This window comes from Gasterosteus aculeatus, chromosome 2 (assembly GCF_964276395.1).
Source record: "Gasterosteus aculeatus chromosome 2, fGasAcu3.hap1.1, whole genome shotgun sequence".
In the NCBI taxonomy this organism is placed as follows: Eukaryota; Metazoa; Chordata; class Actinopteri; order Perciformes; family Gasterosteidae; genus Gasterosteus; species Gasterosteus aculeatus.
The window spans coordinates 18125336-18150177 of NC_135689.1; the positions used below are offsets into that span (position 1 = coordinate 18125336).

At 42.6% G+C, this 24842-nt stretch overlaps 1 protein-coding gene across 1 annotated transcript; it reads left to right on the top strand.

Moving 5' to 3' along the window:
- Window positions 1-628: 628 nt before the first annotated feature.
- ntsr1 (neurotensin receptor 1 (high affinity)) lies at window positions 629-24494 on the top strand. Its single transcript, XM_040194146.2, has 4 exons — window positions 629-1993; window positions 12056-12257; window positions 20211-20295; window positions 21641-24494. The coding sequence occupies exons 1-4, from the start codon at window positions 1340-1342 to the stop codon at window positions 21894-21896; spliced, it is 1197 nt and encodes a 398-aa protein (XP_040050080.1). The 5' UTR covers window positions 629-1339; the 3' UTR covers window positions 21897-24494.
- The last annotated feature ends 348 nt before the right edge of the window (window positions 24495-24842 follow it).

The following is a 24842-nucleotide window of genomic DNA, read 5'->3' on the forward strand; positions in this document are numbered from 1 at the left end:
TGTCCCAAAACCCACACATCAGCACAAAGAACTCCCCAAAAAATGAAAAACATTTACCACCTGGTGATAAGGGTTTTTCATTTTTAGGCCATATGAATTGTGGGCTACAAGTGACGTAATAGCACTGAAATGATGGCTGTAGAGTAAAGACTCTACAAAAAATGTTGCCTTTTGAGGATAGATTTGAAAAGGTTTTGTTAAGAGTTGGAAGTGAGACATATGTGTTCCACAATCCAGAAATAAAGAAATGGATAAATAAAAAGATAGAAATATGCGTGTGATGATAAGTGGATGAATCATGATGTTCACAAACGTGTGGTCCTCTGCATACTCGTGCTTGAGTGTAAACATGTGCCATCACAGCTGTAACAAAAAGTTAAACAATTGACAAATGCATGCAACCAACGAGTGCTCTGCATATTCAGTGCATGTTGGAGTTACAGTGTGTTGCTTTGGTTAAATCTAAAAAGAAGGGCAAAAATTACAAGGCTTCTGGGTGCTGAAGATGGGAGGTTTTCTCGAGTGGATGTGCGCGTGAAGCTAAAAAAACTGTCCCTTTGCACAATTAGTCAACTAATAATAAGCTGTAACCGTTTGGATCATTGATCAGTCATTGAATATGTTTTTTTTTCTGAGCAGAAATTCCAAAGATGGGCTTCGGAAATGTGGAGGTGTTTGGCTTTTTTTTTTAGTTCTTCAGTCATTTTGTGATCCAAACATAGCTCTCGTGCTGATGAATACATTCGGAAACAAATTAAAATAAAATAAGAGGCATTCATTGAGGTGGCATATTGACAGCAGTCTTCAAATAATCTGTATTTTTCTCAATAAACATATTGGTATTGTTTCCTGGGGAGTGCATTGTGTCTGACACACCGTGTGCGTGTGTCAGAGGAGGGTCCCGCTTTGCATCAGAGTACCATTTCCTCTCCTCCGCGTCCTGTGATGATTCTTCTCCCCCTGAGGCCTCGTCATCAGCACTGAAGAAGAACGGTCTTAACGGCAGCTCGCATCACAATGACACAGAATCCCCCCCCCCCCCCCCCCCCGCCATTAAAAAAAAAAAATCAAAAACAGTATATAGGCTTCGGCGTGTTACTTTTGTTCTCCAAGCTGAGACGAATGTTAACAGCGAGAGACATTGAATGGATGTGCGTCATCGGAGCCGATCCAATAGCGAGAGCGCCCCGGTGTCCTGCCTCTTATAAAGACGCTGCTGTCCTCCGACCCTCACAGACTAAACCCAGGTCACTCTGGCTAGAAGTGAGAGTCAAACAGGTGGCCGTTCCGTTTAAACTGGCATCCTTTCTGTTTCAATGTTTTCACAAATAGAACTGTGATGGATTTAAACCTCACGCGCGCCGGGCACGAGCTCGGCGCGCTGGCGCACAGGCTCTTCGGCAACAACTCGTTGTTTCCATTTGAAAACACAACTTCCAACACCGACGAGGAGGACTTGGAGGTCAACACGAATGTTTACTCCAAGGTGATGGTCACCATCATCTACACCGTCCTGTTCGCCGTGGGCTCCGTGGGGAACTCCATCACGCTGTACACTCTGCTGACCAAGAAGACGCTGCAGAACCTCCAGAGCACAGTGCACTACCACCTGGCCAGCCTGGCCGTGTCCGACCTGCTGATCCTCGTGCTCTCCATGCCCATCGAGCTCTACAACTTCATCTGGATCCACTACCCGTGGGCGTTTGGCGACGCGGCGTGCCGCGGGTACTACTTCCTGCGGGACAGCTGCTCGTACGCCACCGCGCTCAACATCGCCAGCCTGAGCGTGGAGCGCTACATGGCCATCTGCCACCCGTTCAAAGCCAAGAGCATCATGTCCCGCAGCCGCACCAAGAAGCTCATCAGCGCCATGTGGCTCGCGTCCTTTGCGCTCGCCGTGCCGATGCTCTTCGTCATGGGCCAGGCGGTGCGTAAAGGCGAGAAGATCTGCACCACCATCGTGTCTCCCGTCACCATTAAGAGCGTCGTACAGGTGGGTGACTTGTGGCGGGTTTGGTTGGTGAGATGTGCGGTCAGATGTCTGTGAATATAAAGTATATCATGTACTTCGCAAGCAGGAGGCACGTTAAGATGTGTAAGCTTTAATCAGGCGTATAAAGGAGACTTTGTCTGCGTTCCGCTTCACTACAGATTCATTTCTCACCAACATGAACAAAAGCTGATTTAAAAGGCTCGCGCGGCGCCACAGGTGTTTGGATCCAGATGAAATTCATGCAATTAGTCGACTGACAGAAAATCCATATAACTGTTTGGATCACCGAATGTGTTGTTTTTAGTTTTTTTGCCTGAGAGTAAAGTGTATATATTTGGATTTTGGGTATTTGAAAACAGTAACCTTGTGATACAACTACAAATTTGTGACTCTCAACAAGTTATAAGATTATAATATTTTGACAACATGCCAGTTTTATTTTTATATATATATATATTAGGAACTGTTTCCTAATCCAAAGAAAGAATTTGGCCCTAAACCAATGTGCTTAATTTTAGTAAAAGCAAGTGTTATTAATATTAGTATCATGATAAAAGGGCATTTTATTTCTGGCTGCCTGGATAATATTCATTTTTTGAAAGCAACAAACTGATTATAAACTTGCATCTTGTAGCAGACTAAATGTCTTTTCTTTTTTTCTGGAAAATCCTTTGGAAGCAGCCATTTCTGTTTCTATTGAATATTTGCTGCTTTCATCTCTGTGACTCAAATAACAGAAAAAAAGCGTGTTCTTCACCACACGCCTGTACATTTGCACACCAGCGTCTCGCACAAGACAAAATCCATCCACACACTGAGCTTTATAAACACCTGGCGACTCACAAGGTGAAGGCAATATTCCGCTTGTTGCTTCCACGGTCCCCAGCTCCAGACCTCCCACCCTCCCATTCTCCTCTCCGCTCTGCTCTGGCGCACCTGAAGCAGCTGATGCTCCAGCAAAGACAGGCCGCACTGCTGAAGGCGGACAAGAGATGTCATCCGTGACCAGTCTGTAGTGGTTTAAAGTGAGGGCAGGGCCTCCGCAGATACAGATTGAAGAGAAAGAGAGTCACTGCGCCTCAACATGAAGAGTTATGTGTCTCATCAAGGCCGAGAAAGCGACCCCCACATGGCCCCCTCTGACCACTACAAAAAAGAAGTGTTTTCCCAGCGCTCTCACCAGATAAATGGCGTTGCCCTGCAGGTCGCAGCTTCTGTAAATAATTAGGCCAATCTGGCCGGCTGTGTTTACCATGCATTTACTTGGCATTGCCTCAGAAGCGCCGACTGATGGGATTCGCGCTGGGAGAGAAGTGGAAACCATTAGGTGAGGTGTTTTGTGGATGCTCTGTCATTCCGGCGCAGCTTTACCAGGCAGGAGACAAAAGAAACCGGGACATCGGCTGGTGCGTCTGTCTTCACCTTCTGTGTAATCAGTAAAACCACCATCGTCTCTACCGTCTGTTAGAGTGTCTGCTGTGTCTGACTCTCCTTTCACCGACAGGACTGTCTTCCATTGTTTCCTCGCCTTGTTTTTTTGCCTCTTCTATTCATCAGTCCTGTTAGACGGCGTTGCCAAGGCAAGCCGTCATGTTGCTTTTTTCGGCTCCAACAAATGATCCCTTTTAACGGAGAAACATGATTATATATATACACTTATGCTACACACAAGTATTTTTGTAATGTTTCCACTTTGATGCAACACAGAATACAGAAGGCAAATTCTGGACACACTTCATCTCTCATTTCTCAATTAAATGAGAAAATGTTTTGACTGGTCCTGTAAGTTTGGACATCTGTGATGCACATCTACGCCGGGGAAATGATCAAATTGACATAACATGTGTGTGCCTGTAAACATGTTGTGCCATGCATATGTATGTGGTGATGCAGCATAAGATGGTTCCGTAGTCTTCCTGCTGTCGTGGATGTTCCCCGAACACTTAGCTTGTTTGGACGACAGTGTGTGACACAGAGGGGAAAGAAGGTGTGTGTGTGTGTGTTTGTAGGTGAGTGAAAGTACTAACGTGAAATGCAAAGTTCGGGCCTGATACAGTGTGGATTAACAGGAGGAGACTGCACCGGCAGGGTCAGGGTTTGAATCCCCCCTGCAGCCAGCCTTCAGGCGTGTTCCACGCAGTGCTAGGAGTGAAACTTACACACAGCACAGCAAAACAAATAACTTAACCTCTTGAAACCTTCAAGATTGTCGCCATTTGAACCATATAAGTCCTTTTTTAATTCTCCAGCTATACCTGCACATATTGCCTACTCTTTTCCAAAGAAAGTAGCTTGCAGCAGCAGCTTCAAATGTTACTAAATGTCTTGAATTTAAATGACATCATCCAGAGAATATTTTATATGAGCGCGCACAGACTAAAGCAGAGGTCCTCAACAGGGGGTCCGTGACCCCCAGGAGTCTGCGAAGGTACTGCAGGGGGGGTCGCGGAATTTTTGGTTGATAAGACAATTTAAATGTAAAAATTTAAATGTTTTCACAATCAGAATTGTATTTATTGTCTTTAAATACACATTAACATTAATCCAACATGCTGTAGCGAACGGATTAATTGATGGAGACAACGTTATCTTTCAGTCCACACATTCAGCTTCCCACAGCAGCTCTCAAGCTGGACACCGGTTCACTCACAACTCCTTTCATGCGGATATGACAGAACAGTATGTATGTATGATCACGTCTAAAGAGCGCAAAGCTCAAAAATAAAAGACGGCGGACCAAACTCCGTGGAATAGGGGGATGCTCCATCTCGCATTCAGTTTGGGGGTCCTTGGCCTGAAAAACATTGAAGACCCCTCGACTGAAGCCAATTTTGAATTGCAAGCGATAATTTTACTGGTTTTCAGAATCTTTGTTTAATGTTTCCCAATGCTGGAGCAGGGACCTCTTATCTGAGTTATTTCTAGAAATGTTGACCTTTCTTCAGCACAAAAAAAAACTAATTAACATCTGCCTGTGTGAGAGGAGGAGTGGGAACCGGCTACTATCCATGCTGTGCCTTTAGCCTGGTGTGTACTTACTTTTGGTTTCTGCGTTTGGTTGTACACAGTCAACTTGTCGTGCAGCAGGATACATTGGAACTTTGAAACTGAACTGAACTTAATATAAACATCTAAATGGTTGTTTTTTTTGTGAAGCACTAACCCTAACCCCTAAAAATCAGTCTGGATTGACAACTTTTGATATGGCATGATGTCTGTGGCTGCCATGGATCTACCAAGCTTTCTGTAAGAGCATCATGGCCTAGTGTTGAGGGCGAACCACAGACGGTGAATAAGTATTGTTGTGATGCTACCCGTTGTTCTGTGGTCTGACCTTTTGAGGCGCAGAGTCAACAATTTTGGTGTCGCCATCTTGTTCACATTTTTTTGCATCCAGTGAATGGAAGTCAGTAAATTTGTTTATTATTTTGATTCAACACAGTTTTTTTTAAATGTGGCAAGTGTAACCTGCTTTTAGGAAATACACTGTTCAGTGTTGATTGTTGAGCTTGCACCTCTGTACACATGGCATCCATTGTAGTCTGTCCATCCCGGGTGTGGGATCCCTCCTCTGACGTTCTCCCTAAGGTTTCTTCCCTTTTTTCCCTATTGGAAGGATTTTTTCATTGTTTGGGAAGTTTTTCCTGTGCCGATGGTGGGTTTCGGGACAGAGGATGTCGTATGTGTACAGACTGTAAAGCCCTCTGAGGCAAATTTGTAATTTGCGATTTTGGGCTATACAAAATAAAATGAAATGAATTGAATTGAATTGAATTGAGTGTTAAACTGAACCTGAAGGAAATGGGTTGGACTTTTCATCGGTCAAAGCGAATGATGGATTGACTCTAATAATTGCCGATATATAAAGAAAAATAAACTGCTTGTAGAACAGTGTTATTTAATACTGGACATTGTTTTAAGGGTCCTTCCTGGCTGTGGTTCATCGGTCAACTTCTGTTTTGCTTTCCTCAAAAGAAACTGTCCAGACCTCGTTGGACCACATGTACAACAGAGCCTCTGTTATGTATACATCTTCAAAGCTGAACCGAACTCAAAATAGACAAATTAAGCCGTGGCCTTAGAGAAAAAATCTCCACCAGTGCATTCACTCAAGTAATGTGCTGTCTTGCTGCTCCTGCATGTATTACACACGCAACGCCTTTTTTTATGGTTGCTGATCCGCAATAAGTTCATGACTTTATGATAATTCCTCTTAAAGATCTCCCACCTTGCTGTAACCTCTGATTACGAACTTACAACTTCAACCTTTATACGGTGTGTTTTTGTATAATGAACGTTAATTGTAACATGTTGATAACCTAAAACGGTTTAATTTGGCTTTGTTTGAAATGATCTCTTTCCACTCATGGCGACAGTCAAAAACCAAGATGGTGACAGAAAAAATGCCAAACTCAATTTGTCAAAACTGTATTGGTTACATACAGGTGACGTTTCTCATTTCATACAATCTTTGGTCATTTTTGGTTTTGCAGAGAAGACAGGTGTAATTGGTAGATGGGGCTGGACTGGGTGCACTTGGCCCCCATTCTCCTGTTCATTACATAAGTTGTTGATATTGACGTGCTGATTTAGAACTAGAATGTTTACACCCACTTTATGAGCACAATTTCCACCTTTAGTCCACCTTTAACCCCACCCGTGGATTCTACAGAGCATTGCATTGTAGACCAAGTGTGCATCTATGGTTTGTTGCTGCAATCAAACCGTCTCCAGTTCACACAAAGCTGCTGATTGCATCTTATTTGTAAAGCTGCTGTCAGAGCCAACCTCTGACTTCCACCCATCCCCAAGTGGCCCTACGGTAATCAACACTTGTTGAGACCATTTTGCCGAGAATTGATCATTGATAAAAAAACTTTGCATCTCCCATGATTAATTGTCCTAAATGCACTAGTGAGCAGTAGCATTGGGTAGCTGCCTCCGCATTTAAAGCAACAGTTTCAAGGGTGTCACTACCTCACCTTCAATATCAATATCTAATCCCTTTAATACCCAAGCATGTATCCCTAGTTCACAATTTCTTTTATAAGTGCAAATGAAATAACTCCCCAAGAAGTGACACTAGAGAAGAGCCAGATGTGAGTGTTTTTGCGTGCGATTGTTGGACCCCACGAGGCACAAGGCATGTATCTTTGGCAGACACATTTTGTCCAAACAATGTCACCGTGATGCAAATATTTGGAATAGTCCATGCTGAAACTGGGATGGATGTTTATTTAGATATGAGGATATGAACAAGACACGCATCGCAATTAGGAGTTCACTGTGCCTGGAGGGAAAGATAATTGGGCAGTCTACACAAACACTCAGAGCGGAAGTTGCTTATTTAAGGGTAATACATACTTAATGAAAGAGCAGCAGAGCTTCTTTCCACTTCATCTGGAAAGGGATAGAAACAAGCAAAGCTTTTTTGCGCAAGCAAATAAAGAAGCCAAATTGTTACATTTTACTCATTAGAGCCATAAAAATACTCACATTCCAGCCTTGAAACCCACTTTTGTGTTTAATTTGACTGCTTCTCTATTTGTTTCAGCAAAGTCTCTTGCACTTGTTCCCTGAGACCTCATCAGCCGGCCCAGTTGCACTTCATTAACTTGTTAGTGTGTGCTTTTAATTCAACTTGCGTTGTGTTCAAATTAACCACTTGCCTGTGTTCATACAATTTTCAGCTGTTGCGTATAAAAGTAACACTTTATGTTTATGTTATTAGTTAATAAACAAAGAGAATATTGTCTGAGCTTTGTATATGTACAATGTGGGTGGAAGGCATTTGACTCTATCAGGACCTTTATAGTGTTGGAGGTAATTCTATACACCTCAACTGTCAAAACCTAATCTGTTCTCTAGTGTGTATGCTTTTCATTATGGACACAAAAAAATCTTCATACAATAATTTACTCGGAAGTGTCAATATTATAGGACAACATTTCCTTTGCTTTTTGGGGACAAACACAGCTGACCCATTTCAATATGGGGCAGACTTGTTGAATTTAACAATAATGTAAAACAGGTATGAATAGTGTAAAGTCTTTGGAGCTTGGATCATCCTGTCGTAGGATAAACCACCAGATCAGGCGAGGCATATCCCCCCTTGGGAGTCCAGACCATGGTGGGGGTGGTTTTGCTGCTGATGAAGGTGTCCTGGGTGGTGGAGGGCTGCATCTGGGGCGCCCGGAAATGACAACTGACAGCATCACACAGGACAACAGTTTTTCCCGATGCGCTTGGTTTACGAAAACAGTGGCCACCATTGATTGGCTAGTTCTAAACTAGCCCGCCCCCAATCAGCTGACAGCGTAACCACAGGGAGAGAGGCTGCAACCTGTGAAATGCACACGATTGTTCAGCTTGTCTTCCCGACTAAATGTACGCCTACGGTTCGTTTAAAGGTGTTCCAAGTGTAGAGAATTGATCAAATTTGCCATTGGCATACCTTTGTCCACATGAAGTGGCCATGTTTCCCAAATGGACATAGACAAGAAAACATCAACAAAACAATTAAATGGGACATTTAAAATGTCACTTTCACTTTCACTTTGACACTTTCACTTCGTTTTGACTTTCTGCCACTTTATCACAATGTATACCAGTCTCGTCTGCCTTAACAGCACTATCGTTTCTCAAGATGACTGTAAAGCAGTGCTTGGTAAAGCTTTGTAATGGAAGTCTTGGCCACAGAGATGTAGCCTCCTTCCTTCGAGACGTATCCATTTTCAGACCGATTGCTTATGGGTTCCAATGTTGCGCTTATGGCTTTATAATAGCAGCCCGCATAGATAGATTGGGGATGTCTGGACACGCAAATCCAATCTGACGACCCAAATTGAGAAGCCTAGCCTAAAAGATTATTTCAATACTACCAAGGTTTTCGTAAAGAGAAAGCCTGAATAAGGCTGAAAACAGAGTGAGCAGACTCAACTGAAAGAGGTTTCAGTGGCCGTGTCAGCAGTGCTGTACTGAATTTAAAGTTGTCCATCAGCTTTTTGTGGCCTTTGTGTTCTCCTTCCTTTTTTTCTTTATGATGAAATCTTGAGGAGGACAGTGGTCTCATTGCCTGCCAGTGGCCATTCCAGCAATTGAATGTGTGTTAGAAAGACATTAAGAAAGAAGGAGAGCACAAAAACAATACATACGAGATGTTGCCATGGGGATATTATATAACATTTTTCACATACGAGGATGTAAGCAAGGTAATAACACAGTTGTATAAAACAGAAATGTTCAGCATGTCCTCCGGGCAAAATGATGGGCATCACTGGAATTCTATCATTGTGTAACGGCATTGAGTCCACCAACCCGTTTGACAGAATGACAAAATATGTGCTTACAGATGGAGAGAAACACAGTCCAAGAGTTTTTTTCAAGACACATTTATTAAATATGAAACTAGAGGTGGGAAACTGAATTACACTTTTGAATTTGTTTGTTTGAATGTTTCCCAATATAATCTCAGCTCTATCAGATCACTGTTCAACGGCAAAAATAAAACTATATATTTTTTATGTTGGTGGTAACTATAATGTTACAGTTGATGTAACATAATAAATGTTAGGACATTTGATAATGTTTTATTTTAGAATTATTATTTAGATTTCCTAGATTTTAGAGAAATAACCGCAAATGTTTTAAATGCTTATTCAATTCTGAGACTTTTTTGACATTTTTCTTTTTAGCTTTGATCTTCAAAATTCAAGAAGGTTGTGAGTAAATCAAAAATATATGACTCCGGTTATATGTGGTCTCTCTCTCTCAATCGCATTATAAGCAAAATTCAATTTTGAATTAAAAACTAAGTAATGTAAGTAATGTTATCAGAACAATATAAGAGGCACTCTCGGAGCGTATGTTCAGTAGTAAGGTGCCTGTTTAAGGGAGCTAAAATGGTGAAGCACAAAAAAAGTACACAGCTGGAATTAACTGAGCAGGGGGACGTTTTAGACTGTAAAGCCTGTGGATTTCCTTTGGAGAATCTGAGTCAAAGAAAGAAAAAAATAAACACTTTCAGTGATGCGTTGGTTTGTCGACAGTTCTCCCGCACGCCGCAAAGTGGTCTGCTGAGGTTTTGCTCCACTGGTTGTTCATAAGGACACAGCAGAGGTAGTGCTGAGTCCTGCACCTGCTCTGTTGTATTTTGTGCGCTGTAAATATTCAGCCCGAAGACAGACAATGTGAGCTGCTCATCATATAATCTGCTAAATTTGGAACATTGGAATTTAAAAGCTCATTTAGCAGGCCTTCTAACTGGGAGTCAGTTGGCCCAGTTAGTAAGCAGCCGTGGTGATATCATGACAGACGTGAACCTTCCTTGCAGTTTTACTCGTCAACGGGGAAAATACAAAATAAGTAACGAACTGTGAGTGGCCGTTGAAATGAGAATTGAAAGTTGTGCTGATACATCCGGTCGTTTTGATTCAGCTCTATTTTAGAAATATGAGTAAATATACTCATATTGAAATTGTGAAGAACTCAAGTGTCATCTTGAAGTTTTGTAGTATTTGGCGAGATCCACAAGGACCAATAATATGTATGATAAAAAAGTGTAGGATGTTTTTGTTTTATTGGTTGTAAAAGAATAAATGCACCTCAATAGCACAAACGCTTACCTGCACAGACTTGGTTCCCCGGCAAGTGATACTAAACTCCTGACTCATGCATATGTTTTGTTTGCTTTGCTGTTCTTATCACGGTGAGAAACTGCCTCTCTCAGTCACGGAGGAAAGTCGTAAATCTCTTGTGACGGGGAGGTGAGTTAAAAGAATGGGTTCCCAAAGCTCGACAAGAGTAATATATAGTATAGTTATACAGTTATATAAAGTACACAGTTGTTGATCTGAATTCCACTTTTTAATCCTCCAACATTCATTTCAAGATTGTATAACATTACACCCCTTTTATTTTTCCTCTTTTCCTCTGGAAATATCAAACCTTATTGTACACGTTTAACTGTCACAGTTTCTCCCTCAATCATTCTTGCATAATATCTCAATTTCCGTGCACTTCAGCTCCAATTATCCACAATAGCTCCAGCAGTTGTTTGGGCTGCTTTCCGAGATTTATATATTATTTTTCCTTCCACCCAAGCAGAGGTTTTGCCTCACTCTGAACCCGCGGCTGCCTCGCGGTGCCTCTTCTGCTCTCCCTTTCAGCTTTAATCAGTCAACAATGTCTAGGAGGCAGGGGACCCTCAGGAGTCAGCCAGCCTGTTCGTTAAATCCATTAACATCTTTCAGCCGTGATTATCCCTTGAAAAAACGACGGCGCCGTGTGTGTGTGTGTGTGTGTGTGTGTGTGTGTGTGTGTGTGTGTTAGTGATGAACCCTGCAGGGAAGAACTGTTAGTTACATTGATAAATAAAATACCCCACATATCCATCCAGGTTTTCTCTCTTCAACGTCCTCTCACGTTGCTCGATGCAATCAGATGGGAGCTCCAGCGAGGAGTCGGCTGTCATAACGGATGTCCAGCAGCACCACGTCTCTCCTCTCTCTTCCCCCCCCCCCTCCAGGCTCTCACTCCATTATTCCCTCTCATTAATTTCCGCTGTTCACTTTATTGCCCCTCTTTTATGTTACAGCAGCCCAGTTGAGTGTGACGGAAATTGTTTGAGCAAAACTTTTCATACTGAATTTTATCAAAGGATTCATGAAATAGGATATCTCTGTGTTTCTCCTTAACAAAGAAAAGAAAATGAAAAGTCAAAATGTTTTCCTGTACGATTGATGTGTCCATACTTCTGATGAATTGGTTCCAACCCAGTTAGCTCTGCTGCACCTTTGATTTCAGGCACCTCTTGTGCCCTTTGTTATACTGTTTTCCTCCACCACTCATTTAAAGAGAAAATAAGCTCAGGTTCTTTGTTGGTGTGGCCTCTTAAAGTATAGCCAAATAATTAACACAATTAGCCAAATAATTAAAAAGGAGGTCGACCATTTAACATTTTTATATATTTACCGCTGAGTATATAGAAGATGTTTTGTTAGAAGATAAAAACAAATTTGAGGATGTGATACGTTTTAACTTTTATCTTTCCTCCCTGGACAGGTAAACGTGTTACTATCCTTTGTGCTACCCATGGTGGTCATATCTGCACTGAACGGGGTCATAGCCAATCACCTGCTGCGGATGTTCCGTGAGGCAGAGCAGGAAAACCGCGTCTGTGTCGTCGGGGGAAATCTGACCATGCTGAATGTCACCGTGGAGCCCAACCGCGCTCAGTCGCTCCGCCACGGGGTTCTTGTTCTCCGTAAGTGACTCCCTTCCGATACGGACAAAAACATGCATACTTGTACTTTCACATTACCGTATACAGAAGGAGAGATGGCTAAATCGTATTGATTTATATAATATAACACACCTTAAGAATCAACACAGTTATCCGGGTAAGTAAAGGTATCCACTTAATGTAGATAAAGTTATATTCAGCGTGGTTACATGGATTCGAATAACTGGCTTAGTCGGGCATGTAACGGTGAATCGGATGAGGAACTGGACTTTGCGTCTTTGCGGATGCTTGAGATCCCGACGGCGTCTTCTCTCCGTTATCAAATCAGCCAATAGCGGCATTCGCATCCTATTAACATCATGCACAGATAGTAGAGGGATGTAGCTTCCCCTTGCTCTCCGCTCGCCATCTTTCTCGTAATGTTGATGTTGTTGTTGTTGGTTGTTGTTGGTAGTGGTGAAACGGTCAAGCGGAAATGGCTGTATCACAACTAGTTGTAATTAAAACAGCGCCACCTATTGTATCGAATATGAGATGCTTTCGGCCAATGATTCGATTTATTCACTGCCGTGTATATTGGGATAATAGCACTTGCCCTGAAAGAGAGCATAGTCCGACTAAGCAAAGATTCCAATTATACCATCATGTAAACACACTGATTGTCTTACTGTCTTAACGAGTCTTATTGTTTAGAAGGCAATTTTGTCGAACACTGCGAATATGTTTCCCCCAACCTCGACCTTGTGCTCCATTCCAGAGAACTTAGAGGCTGAAATCTTTCCTGCCGCCAAGGCCTCAAGAGACTTAACACCAAAACATAACCAAAAGCCAGAGCATGAATGTGCACACATTGCCATACAACTTCTGCATAGAGAAGAACGTAATGATGTTTACCATATGAAAGGGTCTAATGAAAGGGGACACATTTGGGCATCACTTCTAAAAAGGTTTTACTGTATGATGGTATTTAGCTAGAATGAAATACAGGTAAATAGACTTTTGAGGTGCTTTTCATTTGATCATTGCATTTGTGTCGATGTGGCATAATCAACCTAATTGATGCACCTAATAAATCCACGTAAACGTCTGGTATCATGGTATAATCCTGCAGGACTGTTTTGCTCAAACAGACTGGGATGTGTTCAAAGCTGCAGCCACAAGGGAGGACTCTTCTGTTAACGTACAGGACTACGCAGAGTATGTCACCGGGTACATCTACACTTGTGTAGACAACATTGTGCCCACCATACAGGTCACGAAGTTCCCCAACCAGAAGCCCTGGATTACCAGTCAGGTACGTCAGATGCTGCGTGCTCGCTCTGCTGCATTCAGATTGAGACTGAGTACAAAGCTGCTAAGTACCGACTGAGAAAAGCCATCACAGCGGCAAAGAGGCAGTACAGAGAGAAGCTGGATGGCTTCTACTCCACTGCTGACTCCAGGCAGATGTGACAAGGCCTACAGCACATCACCGACTACAGGATCACTACCAGCTCCACCAGTTCCACAGACAGCCTACCGGATGACCTCAACGCCTTCTCCACCTGCTTCGAGACCACCAGCTCCAGTACAGAGAGGCACACACATGCCGGGATCACCCAACCCCCCTCCCCTCCCCTCCATCAGGCCAGGTACGCAGAGCTCTCAGGAAGATCAACCCCCGAAAGGCAGCAGGGCCAGATAAACATCCCTGGGCGTGCCCTGAGAGCATGTGCAAATGAGCTGACTGATGTTCTCACCTCCATCTTCAACCTCTCCCTCAGCATGAGCACCGTCCCCACCTGCTTCAAGACCACAACCATCATTCCCCTCCCCAAAGAGAGCCCACCCACCTGCCTGAATGACTACAGGCCAGTAGCACTCACTCCAATCATAATGAAGTGCTTTGAGAGAGTGATACTGTCCCACATTCAGAGCAGCATACAGACACCCTGGATCCCCAGCAGTACGCCTACAGGCGCAACAGGTCGCAGCTGCTGCCCTCCACTACTCCCTCTCTCACCTAGAAAACAAGGACTCCTACATTAGGATGCTCTTTGTCTACAGCTACAGCTCTGCTTTGAACACGGTCGACCCCCACAAACTCATCCATAAACTCTCCACACTCGGTCTGCACCCCACCCTCTGTGACTGGCTGTTTGACTTTCTGACTGGCAGGCCTCAGTCTGTCAGGATTGGAAACAGGACTTCAGCCAGCATCTTCACCAACATCGGCACCCCATAGGGTTGTGTCCTCAGCCCCGTCCTCTACAGCCTGTTCACCCACGACTGTGTCGCCTCCCACAAGGATAACATGCTGATGATGCCGCAGTGATAGGACGCATCACTGGGGGGAACGAAGCGGCATACAGGAGGGAGGTGGCCAGTTTGGTGTCATGGTGCGAGGATAACAACCTCACCCTCAACACTCACAAGTCCAAAGAGCTGATAGTGGACATGAGGAATGAGAGGAGACCTCGTCAACCACTTTTCATACAGGTGCTTGAAGTTAAGAGGGTGAGCAGCTTCAAATACCTCGGGGTCCACTTCAGTGAGGACCTCACCTGGACACTCAACACAACGCAGCTGGTCAAGAAGGCTCAACTGCGGCTGTACTTCCTGAGGCTGAGGAAGTTTGGGATGTCTCCCAAGATCCTCAGCAACTTCTACAGCTGTATCATCGAGAGCATATTGACCAGCTGCATCACCGTGCGGTACGGCAGCACATCCACAATGGACCGCAAACGCCCGCAGAGAGTGGTGAGGACAGCAGAAAAGATCATCAAGACCCCACTGCCCTCTCTGCAGAGCATCTACCACCGCAGGGTTCACAGGAGAGCTGCCTCCATTCTCAAAGACCCCACCCACCCCCAACATGGTCTGTTCACGCTTCTACCCTCAGGCAGGAGGTACAGAAGTGCCAAATGCAGGACCACCAGACTGAAAAACTCTTTTTTCCCCACTGCCATTAGAGTCATCAACAGCTGAGAGGACTCTATAACCTAACTCACAACTCACAACTGGTCTGCACTTTAGCTAGTTAGGATTCACTTACTGTTACTGTACTGTTAATTTATATTGCACACATTTCATTTAATTTAATTTAAGTTTTTTCTTTTACAACCTGCTCAGTTTTGCACTTTTCCTCGTCACCTCATTTCTGCCTTATCCTCACCTCATTTTTTATTTTTTTATTTCATGTACATTTATGTAAATATTGTATTCTTATTTTTATTTTAATTTTAATTTTAAAATTGGTCGGCTTTCCGGAAAGGCAAGCACAAGAATTTCAATACACAGTGTGTAAACGGTGTTTAAATGACAATAGAATCTTTGAATCTTGAATCTTGAATCAACTAGCTTTGGTCCTTATAACCTTTTAAAGTAAACGAGATGCTTGAAGTGCACTTCGTTTTGAAGAATAGCTCTAATTTTAGTGAGTGATAATATGAGGTGAATACAGTATGGTGTTTCTTTTCAACTGTGAGAGTCAATGCAAATACATATCTATGTGATTTTGCTCTTGTTTAATCAAGGACATGTGTGATTAACTGGTACGGAGTTGAGCGAGACATTTCTGCCCTTTCATCAAGTAATTGTAACTAAATGCGTTTTGAATTTCTATAATGATTAAGCTGTCATTGCTCAGAACAATGTCATCATATCACATTGATTGAAATTAATGCTTAAATGGATCAAAATAAATGTGGCGGCCGAATGGGTATAGTTCCAATATACTGCCAGTCACAGCGGGCGATGCTGAAATCTGTCCTGTTGCATGTTGGCGTAAGTCTGATTAGATTGATAACGCCATGCAATTTCAATTACGGGCAGAGGATTCTTGAAATTATTCCTCATACTCTCACTCTGATTGTCATCTTTATCAGTTAAATGTGATGTAAAGACTATTTCTCTCTTTCATGTGCTTAATGGTCTGTATCAATTGAAAGCAAAATGCAAAATGGTCCACAACGAGGCTTAAATTCCCCCTCTGGTCATCCCTCTATTTCTCTGTTCTTTTTTAACGCTATTAGACTGACTGTTGTGTGCGTGTGTTCCTAACGGACGTCAAGGTTGGGGACATGTTTCAGCCTTTATTGGATACGAATGATCCAATTCAGGATAATAGCTGTTCACCTATATGGACATTTGGTAAAGGTTAGGCAAGTGTTTTTAGGAAATTAACTCAATGTTGTTTCGCCAAAAGTGACCTAAGTAAATGTGTATGTGTGTGTCTGTGTGCATTTGTCCACTTATCCAAACGTAGACCAGAAGACATTTGGAGGTCCACTGCTAACTGCAGTAAAAGTCTGTAAAACGCCAGTAAAACCTTACGATGGAATTAAATAAAGAGCAACCCAGAAGACATGGGAATGTAAAACATTTTTAAAGTGGACATGTATTAGAACTTCATAATGTAAACACCCACCCTATTTTACAAGCCCAGGATTTCAAGCATATTGTGTGTGTGTGTGCGTGTGTGTTAGTGATAAGCAACAGACAATGACATATCGTGATGAGCACAGCCCTGAGGAGGGAGGACGCTCTGGTCGAGTGAGATGTCTTTTTAATGGACTGAATGCGTGCAGCTCAAAGACACACGCGTTAGTGGCTCACTCCCATGGCTTTCACAGCCTGAGTCTGTCTGGTTATTCAAGCTCTCCTTCACTGTGTCTGTACGCGGATGTTCTTAAAAGTGTCCAGCGCTGAAAGATCAGTACGAATCAATGGAGGCATCGTTTGCAAACAAAGCTTCACCTGAAGAATCTATATTATGATATTATCACAGAAAACACGAAAAAGGGTATTTTAGACCCTGATGTTATCTATTCTCACAGGCATTGACTCACTAATGTTGTTTTTTTGCAGGGTGTGTTGGGTGTAGCTCCAGCTAGAGCTTTTCACTACTCCTCCAGCCGCTCAACCAATCAGATGGCTCCAGGTTAACAATCCAAAAAGGATTTAATAACTAGCAGAAGCAGACACAGTTGCAAGTGAATATCCCTATGAATAGTGTTGTATTCGGTGGAGTATCTTCCTTCCGCAGTTGAATATGACCAACAACAATGGATCTCTAGAAGCTTCTGCCTGCATATTCTCTGGCAGAGCTTTTCACATTTGGGGGTGTGTTCATTATTCTAACATGTGATTGGCTGCACATTCAAAAGTAACTCCGCCCAGTGTAGACATCCCTCCTTCCGTCATTCTATTACCGTTCTAAGTGGCTCGATCTGGTGACAGAGCCTGAAATTCCTTTGCTCACCACTAACCAGACCCTGATCGATATCATTCAACGAATAAACCTTTGGCATAGAGCTTCTTCAAGTGAACATAATACGACATGCATCATATCATCATTATCATCTAATAGCTAATACACCTTAATCATAACGTGTCCTAAATGATCATAATAAACATAATATTTAACTCATTATACATAGTCAAAACCAATCAGAGCCCTTCAATCTGCACCACATGCAGCACCCCGTGTCCATTGTTTCCAGGCCGTGTAGGCTGAGGCCCTAAAGGAGGCGAAGCAGCGAGTGTTGGCCGAGGTTGGAGTAGCCAAGAAGAAGGACTTTCAGTCGGCACCGAAGTGCTTCTGTAAAACCATCCAGCACCTCAGGGGGGGGGGAACGGGGGATCATCCAAGCTGCATGGAACCCTGCTGACCGCAACTGAAGAGGTTATCGGGAAGGAGCACTTTGAGGAACTCTTGAATCCAACTTTTAGCCCGTTTTGGTAGAGGCAGAACTAGAGGCTGAGGTCAATTTGCCTGGTGGAAGTCACTGAGGTGGTCCAACCACTTGGGATCCCCCAGTCCGAGGTGTAGGGAACGGGAAGTTTGGGATCCCTGCTGGAATTATTTGCCCCCCGCAATCCGACCCCAGATAAGCGTTTGAACATGAGATGAGGAATAAGCGCATGATATTAATATGAATTTAATTTATCTTAGTATTTTTTTTCAAGTGAACTAATTTGATTGTACCAAATACTTCACAGCAGTTTAAAAAAGGCATTGAGGACAATCCAATTCATCAAGCTCATGTGGTGAAATCTATATCATTATATAACTCTCCAAAGGTCATTCTCTGTCCATACCAGTCCTGTGTGGCTGGTTCCGTTCAAACTAGACTAAACATATCCCTTGGTTTTAACAACATTACATTACAGCCTTGGGATGTTTCCGGAGTAGGTGTGTTTAAGACTGTGGCCAAAAAGCAATTTATTTATTCATTAAATTTCAGCCTTCGGCAGGGAGATGGATACTTATTTTATTTACTGACTGCAACCTGGGGCGGCACGGTGGCGTGGTGGTTAGCACTGTTGCCTCACAGCAAGAAGGTCCTGGGTTCGATTCCGCCCAGTGGCCTTTCTGTGTGGAGTCTGCATGTTCTCCCCGTGTCTGCGTGGGTTCTCTCCGGCTTCTCCGGCTTCCTCCCACAGTCCAAAGACATGCTCTGGGGATCAGGTTAATTGGGGACTTTAAATTGCCCGTAGATGTGTGAATGTGAATGGTTGTGTGTCTCTGTGTAGCCCTGCGATTGGCTGGCGACCAATCCAGGGTGTACCCTGTCTATCGCCCGAAGTTGGCTGGGATGGACTCCAGCCCCCCCGCGACCCTGTGTGCAGGATAAGCGGTTTGACAATGGATGGATGGATGGATGGACTGCAACCTGAAAAAAGTGTTTTTTCTAATTCTCAGTGGACGGTTGCAGAAAATCTTGAATCACGATTCAACTTAAAGTTTGAGTTAAGGTTTCATTAAGTTAAATCAACTGCACAGAACACATTTAAGGTTTCCTTAAGTCTTAAGGGGTTTCAAACTCATTTCAGGTAGGTGCCACACACGGTCCACTTTGATGTCACAGGGACCGGACCAGTCAAGACATTCTCACTTTATTTTGTTTTCACATTTAAGGAATCTTTTGATTTGTTTAAGAGGGATTTAACCCGAGAGCACATTTTTGTAATTTTTCTTCTTTTCTACATTTTTCGCGGGTGCTCAGGGTGAATTCTGGTGTTTTATAGCAAATCCCAATAGAGCTCCAGTGTAGACATCCCTCCTCTGACTCCATGTTAGCCACAGCGTGGCCACTTTCATGGACGTGACGTCACACACATGATTAATACGCTTGACTATATTCAGTGCCAACAGGATCTCCATAAATCCTCTAAGAAACCATTTACAAAGAATATAAACCGGAGCTTCCTGTAGCTTCAGTCCGGGTCTCATCTTTATTATCAATTGTAAGTGTGCAGAACCAGACCTTTCCACCACCTTTGGATCCATTGCAACAAGTTGACGGTTCTGTCTATTATCAGGTGACAGCATAAAAGTAAATTGATTGATTGAATCGATTGTTGTCTGTAGAAAAATTCCCATGATGCAGATTGATGAGGACGACGTTTCAAATGTACACAGCATTTATTTAGACCGGGGTTAAAGTGAGTCAAACAACACACAGATTAAGGACCATATTAAGGTGCAGTAGCAACAATTGCAGCGATTTGTGTAAAAAACCAATCGTCTTTTTATTGGAGTTATGAGGCAGACAAATCTAAACGCACTGACATTACGGATGTACTGTAGTAGATTCAGTGTGTTGTTTTCTTTGGTAAATGGCATTGTTCAAAGATAAAGGAATCTAGGCAACTTCTAAATCGGTGAAATACAATTTAAAATGACTTCCTTGTTGATACGCTGCGGCTGTGCATCCACGTTGTCACTGGCTTGTTGAGCTCAATGGCACAACGTCCCGTTACTGTGCGTTTTCCATCAAGCATTTAAAGATGTCCTTATTCAGTCTGTGCTTGTTGGTACCCAACATACAGGTCTCACATAAGAACACCAGAATCTGAGAGCACAGATGTCCCCTTCCTGTATGTTTTTGTGTTTCATACCTTTCACACCATCACGTGTATATAGTTCACCACCAGAACTATAACCTGCCACTCGGCCCCTGACGCTGGCTCTCTCCCTTGTGTGTTCAGGAGCAGTGGTCATAGCCTTTGTGGTCTGCTGGCTGCCCTATCACGCTCGTCGCCTCATGTACTGCTACGTCTCCGACTGGTCTGTGTGAGTAAACATCCCTCTCGGGCCCCTGACGCAAGGCGACTCTCCAGCAGTTGTGTTGCCTCTGTGCAGAAACACAGGCACACGCAGTCCACGTACCCACGTACACACCCACACATGCAAGCAGATTACATACACAGAGACTGTAGCACGCACACACGCTTATATTGTCTGTAGCTGTTGTTTACTGGCTCATTAGTTCAAAGAGTATGACAAAGAGGAGCAGGGCAGATACATCATTGTGATTAAATTGCGTTCATTAACATTCTCATTCTCTCTCTTGAGCTCTCACACACACACACACACACACACACTTGTTGTTTCCCACTCATTTATTTTTTCCTTGTACGTTTAGGCCTTCCATACTACGAGTTGTTGTCCCTAATTAAATCAAACACACGACGCTTCAGTAAATGAGCTTCAGTGTTTATTTCCCCTCAACATGAAGGATGAACAAACAGGGTCTCCAGTTTGGAGACAGGTCTTTCTCCAGAAAGACCTGTCTAGTGATTGGTTAAAAGACAAAAGATGTGTGAGTTTTAGAAATCATGACTTTACCACCAGTCAGTCCCCTAACTATTGGGTCAATTTAGTATTTTGAGTTTGTGTGTGTGACAAAGAGCAAACGGGTGTAGTGAACCCAACCACGTATGCTCATCCTTTCTGAAAAATCCACACAGCTGGAAAATACATTTTGTACGGTGGTTTCTCTCACCATGGAAACATATGGAAATACAGTGTTTTAGCATACTCATCTGTTTACATTGTTAATTCTTCCTTGTATATTTTTTATCTTATTTAACTTTATCCTATTTCATTCTTAAATAGGCATAAGCGGTATGCGCTCCACCACGCATTGTTTTGAATTTAATTCAATTCGATCCATTCTGTGGAGCTCAAAGTCCCAAAGTTATTCAAAGGGCTGCTGTCCCAGGACCATAGTACCGGACTATCAGCTGTAGAACAAAATGCTATTCTGAGTAAACAACAACTTCCCAAGCATCCAATATCCTAATCTGGCACGTTTCTCAAATTCAGGGATGTGCTCTGTTTTCCAGAGCGGACAGCGTGGTCTAAGCAGGCTTTTATCTGTGCAGAGAGACCATGAGCACATTACTGAGCTTGAAGAGAAAGTTGACCAGCTGACTCTTTATATATCAGGGGACAGTAATAGCAGACTGGCCTCCGGACCCGGACAGACGCCGTTGCCTTTCGACACAGATATATATGAATTATTAAAGCTGCATACAGAGGTAATCTGAAGGATATGTCAAATACTAATATGTTTAATGCACCACTTAAATATGCAACACGTAACAATGGCTCTGTGTCTCCTGTTTTCGCACAGCGACATGTACGACTTCTACCACTATTTCTACATGCTGACCAACGTCCTGTTTTACGTCAGCTCCGCCATTAACCCAATCCTCTACAACCTGGTGTCGGCCACCTACCGCCAGATCTTCTTCTCCACGCTGCGCTACTTCTGCTTACCCTGCCGCCGCGCACCCAGGAGGCACCCCCACCCCTTTATCCGCCACTCCATCAGCATCTCCAGCAACCACACCCTCTCCAGCAACATCATGAAAGAGACGGCATACTGATTAGGCGGCTGTGGACCCGTCTGTGCCACGTTGTGAATGCCGATCCAACGTCACAGACGGCATTCCGGTTTGGCAACTGTCGTCACAGGCTAGTCGAGTGCTGAGAACGCCATCGTTTGCCGCGTGGCGCCAAGTGAACACGATGAGATTTCATTCAGGATGCACATTTGTTATGTGGGATTCTGTGTCGTCTTTTTTCATTCAACATGAGTTCGGGAAATGAAAAAAAAAATCACATTATATGGTGGAAGTGTGAAAATATAAAATGTTATAAAATGGAAAATGATCTATAAAGGTTTTATATAGTATAAGTGTTTTACCATACCGGTTATTCACACTGGCTTGTTGTTGTACACAGCTCTTGAAAGCTCATAACGATGGCCTTTGGCAATACTTACACCCCGACTGGTGCTGAAGGGTTCGGGTTTGTGTCCTTTGTGTTACATTGAATATCTGTGGGTGAACTTTGATGTTGGGGGATAAAGTTGCAAAGTCGCTATTTTCTCTTTCAAGTTGCAGTGAGAGCTGTGTGGGAAGAATCCCTTGCGTCACCACCACTCACCCTAAATGCCTCTCTGGCCTTTGTTCAGAGCAGCTTTTAACCTTATACAGGGTGTCTTTATATGAAAGATGAATGTACATGGGACTTGTAAATAGTGGATACAAATTTCATAATGATTTCTTGTTAATTTCAACAATGGTCAAAAAAACACTTTGAACAAAGATTTTTTTTTTTAAGTATTTAGTCATTAAAAAGATCATTATTATTGCCAACATTTGTCCATGATTTAGCAACAGCGTTTTGAAAGGCCAATGGAATGGAGCTGTTGCAAAGGGCCAGTCATCGTCAGAATGATGTATGGTATAGCATTGTATGCCTTAATTGCAACTTTAATCTAGTCTTATTGTGGAACAAAATGTTTAACCAAAAGAATGATTATTTGCCCAGAGCACCAACTCAGTACCCATAGAAATAGTGTGCATATTGGGAAATCCTGCACTTCATGATTTATGTCCTGAGGTACATTTCAGTGCAAATGCAAGAAATATTGTTTGTGTGTAACTATAAACCTTAAGCCCTTCACCAAAATATTTGATCTTTCCCGAACTTACAACCCCCGAAACCCAAGCTTAGCTGCTTTGGCCACTTGTACTTTGTGTCGTGGAACACATCTGAACACGCAAGTTTTTATAGCCGCTCCAAACAGAGCGGCTCAAGGTTCGGGGGAGACTCCGGCTGTCGTAGAGATGGAATAGCCTTCACCGTCGACTAGAATAATCAATCCTCAACAATCTTTTCCTCCACATGTTTGCAAGTACATTTATTTCTGTCCCAGATAATTAACTCAGAATGTGGAAAAAAGCAATGGACCTCAAAAGTTTTGTTGCTAAATGTATCAGTATTAGTGGTTTGCAGATATGTCCACTACCCAAAAATTTCTATCCAGGTCATTTTAATATTATTTGAGGACCAAGAGTGAGGGTTCCTCGTACTCGTGTAAGATGAAAGTTTCGATCTGGACTTGTTGTTTGTGCTGTCAGTATTATGAGACATGGGTGTGTACGGTATGCAGAGTGTGAGAGTATGCATGCAATTGTATGTTCCCTGAAGAGTACATGTAACTTACAATGGTACTATTTTATTTTACGGACTCTTGGTACTTTTTTGCTTTAAAAACGTGATTGAATGTTTTTATTCACCAGAAGTTGGGAAACTATTTACCTCTACAAGGTTTTTTTTTTTCCCAAAGTGAACCCGGCCTGGAACGTAGTCTTAAGTAAAGCCTCTAAACCCAATTTAGCTCAATACAAATGGAAATAAATGTATTTCATAAGTGCCTTGAGCTAGAAAAAAAATCCCTCTGCAGGGTAAAAACGCAAAAATAAACAACAACGCTTTGTGACTTCATCAACCAAAGCTTTCATCATCTCAAAAGAAAACAAACATTTGTGCTTTACTTGAGAGTTTGAGCAGCAGACTGCAGAAGAAATGACTCTGATTAGTCGCTTACACTTCCTTTCGCCGACTACACCCACATGTTGCTACTACATACTCAATGCATATGAATTGACAAAAGAAATGCTCAATCGACGGGTGGTGGTTTAAAACAAGTTATGTAGGTAACACTTACAGTATTAGCTGTGCTTTGTATTGGTTAATGCAAACTTGTGTTCCTGTGAAGTATCTGTGTTCTTGTTGAATCTATGGAGGCTTTAGCCAACAAAAATATACATATATATATCATCAAATCTTAATTTAGCCAAACATTAGATTCCTTGACCATACAATCCACCAGACATACTGAATGAATTATACTAATGATGCTTTACAAAAAGATTCTGTAAATCATTTTGCAAACCACACAGATGCAGCTGGAAACCTATTTATTGTACCACTCTGCACAGACGTGTATATGGATATTACATAGTGAATGTGTTGTGGCAGAGTGGTTGCTGTATTTAAATCATATGAATAATTTGCTTATTTTAACTGATGATTCCAATCAGCCATGTTAACTGTATTAGCATTTTCGTCTGAAAGAATACTGTTTAATTGTATTACAAACAAATAATAAAGGAATGGATATATATGATATACCTATGTAGTAAATGTGTTGTTACATATATTCTTTCTGCAAGACAGGCTTTCTCACGAGCATGCAAAGGTATGCAAACAATGAGAGGTGCACACACATGTTCACATTCACTCACCATTTAGATGTTTCTGAATCGTTTCTAAAAATGCAATCATGAGAATTAATAGCTCTCGGTTTGAAACTACATCATTCAAAAAGTGAATGTAAGTAGATTAAGAAGCCCTATCCAGCCCTTTAGCCCTATTAATGAGCAGAATTAAGCCAAAGGTCTAAAGATCTTAATTGACGAACAACATGGGACATTTTTGTCCAATTGTCCAATTGTTCTGCTTCCACCCCGAGATCATGG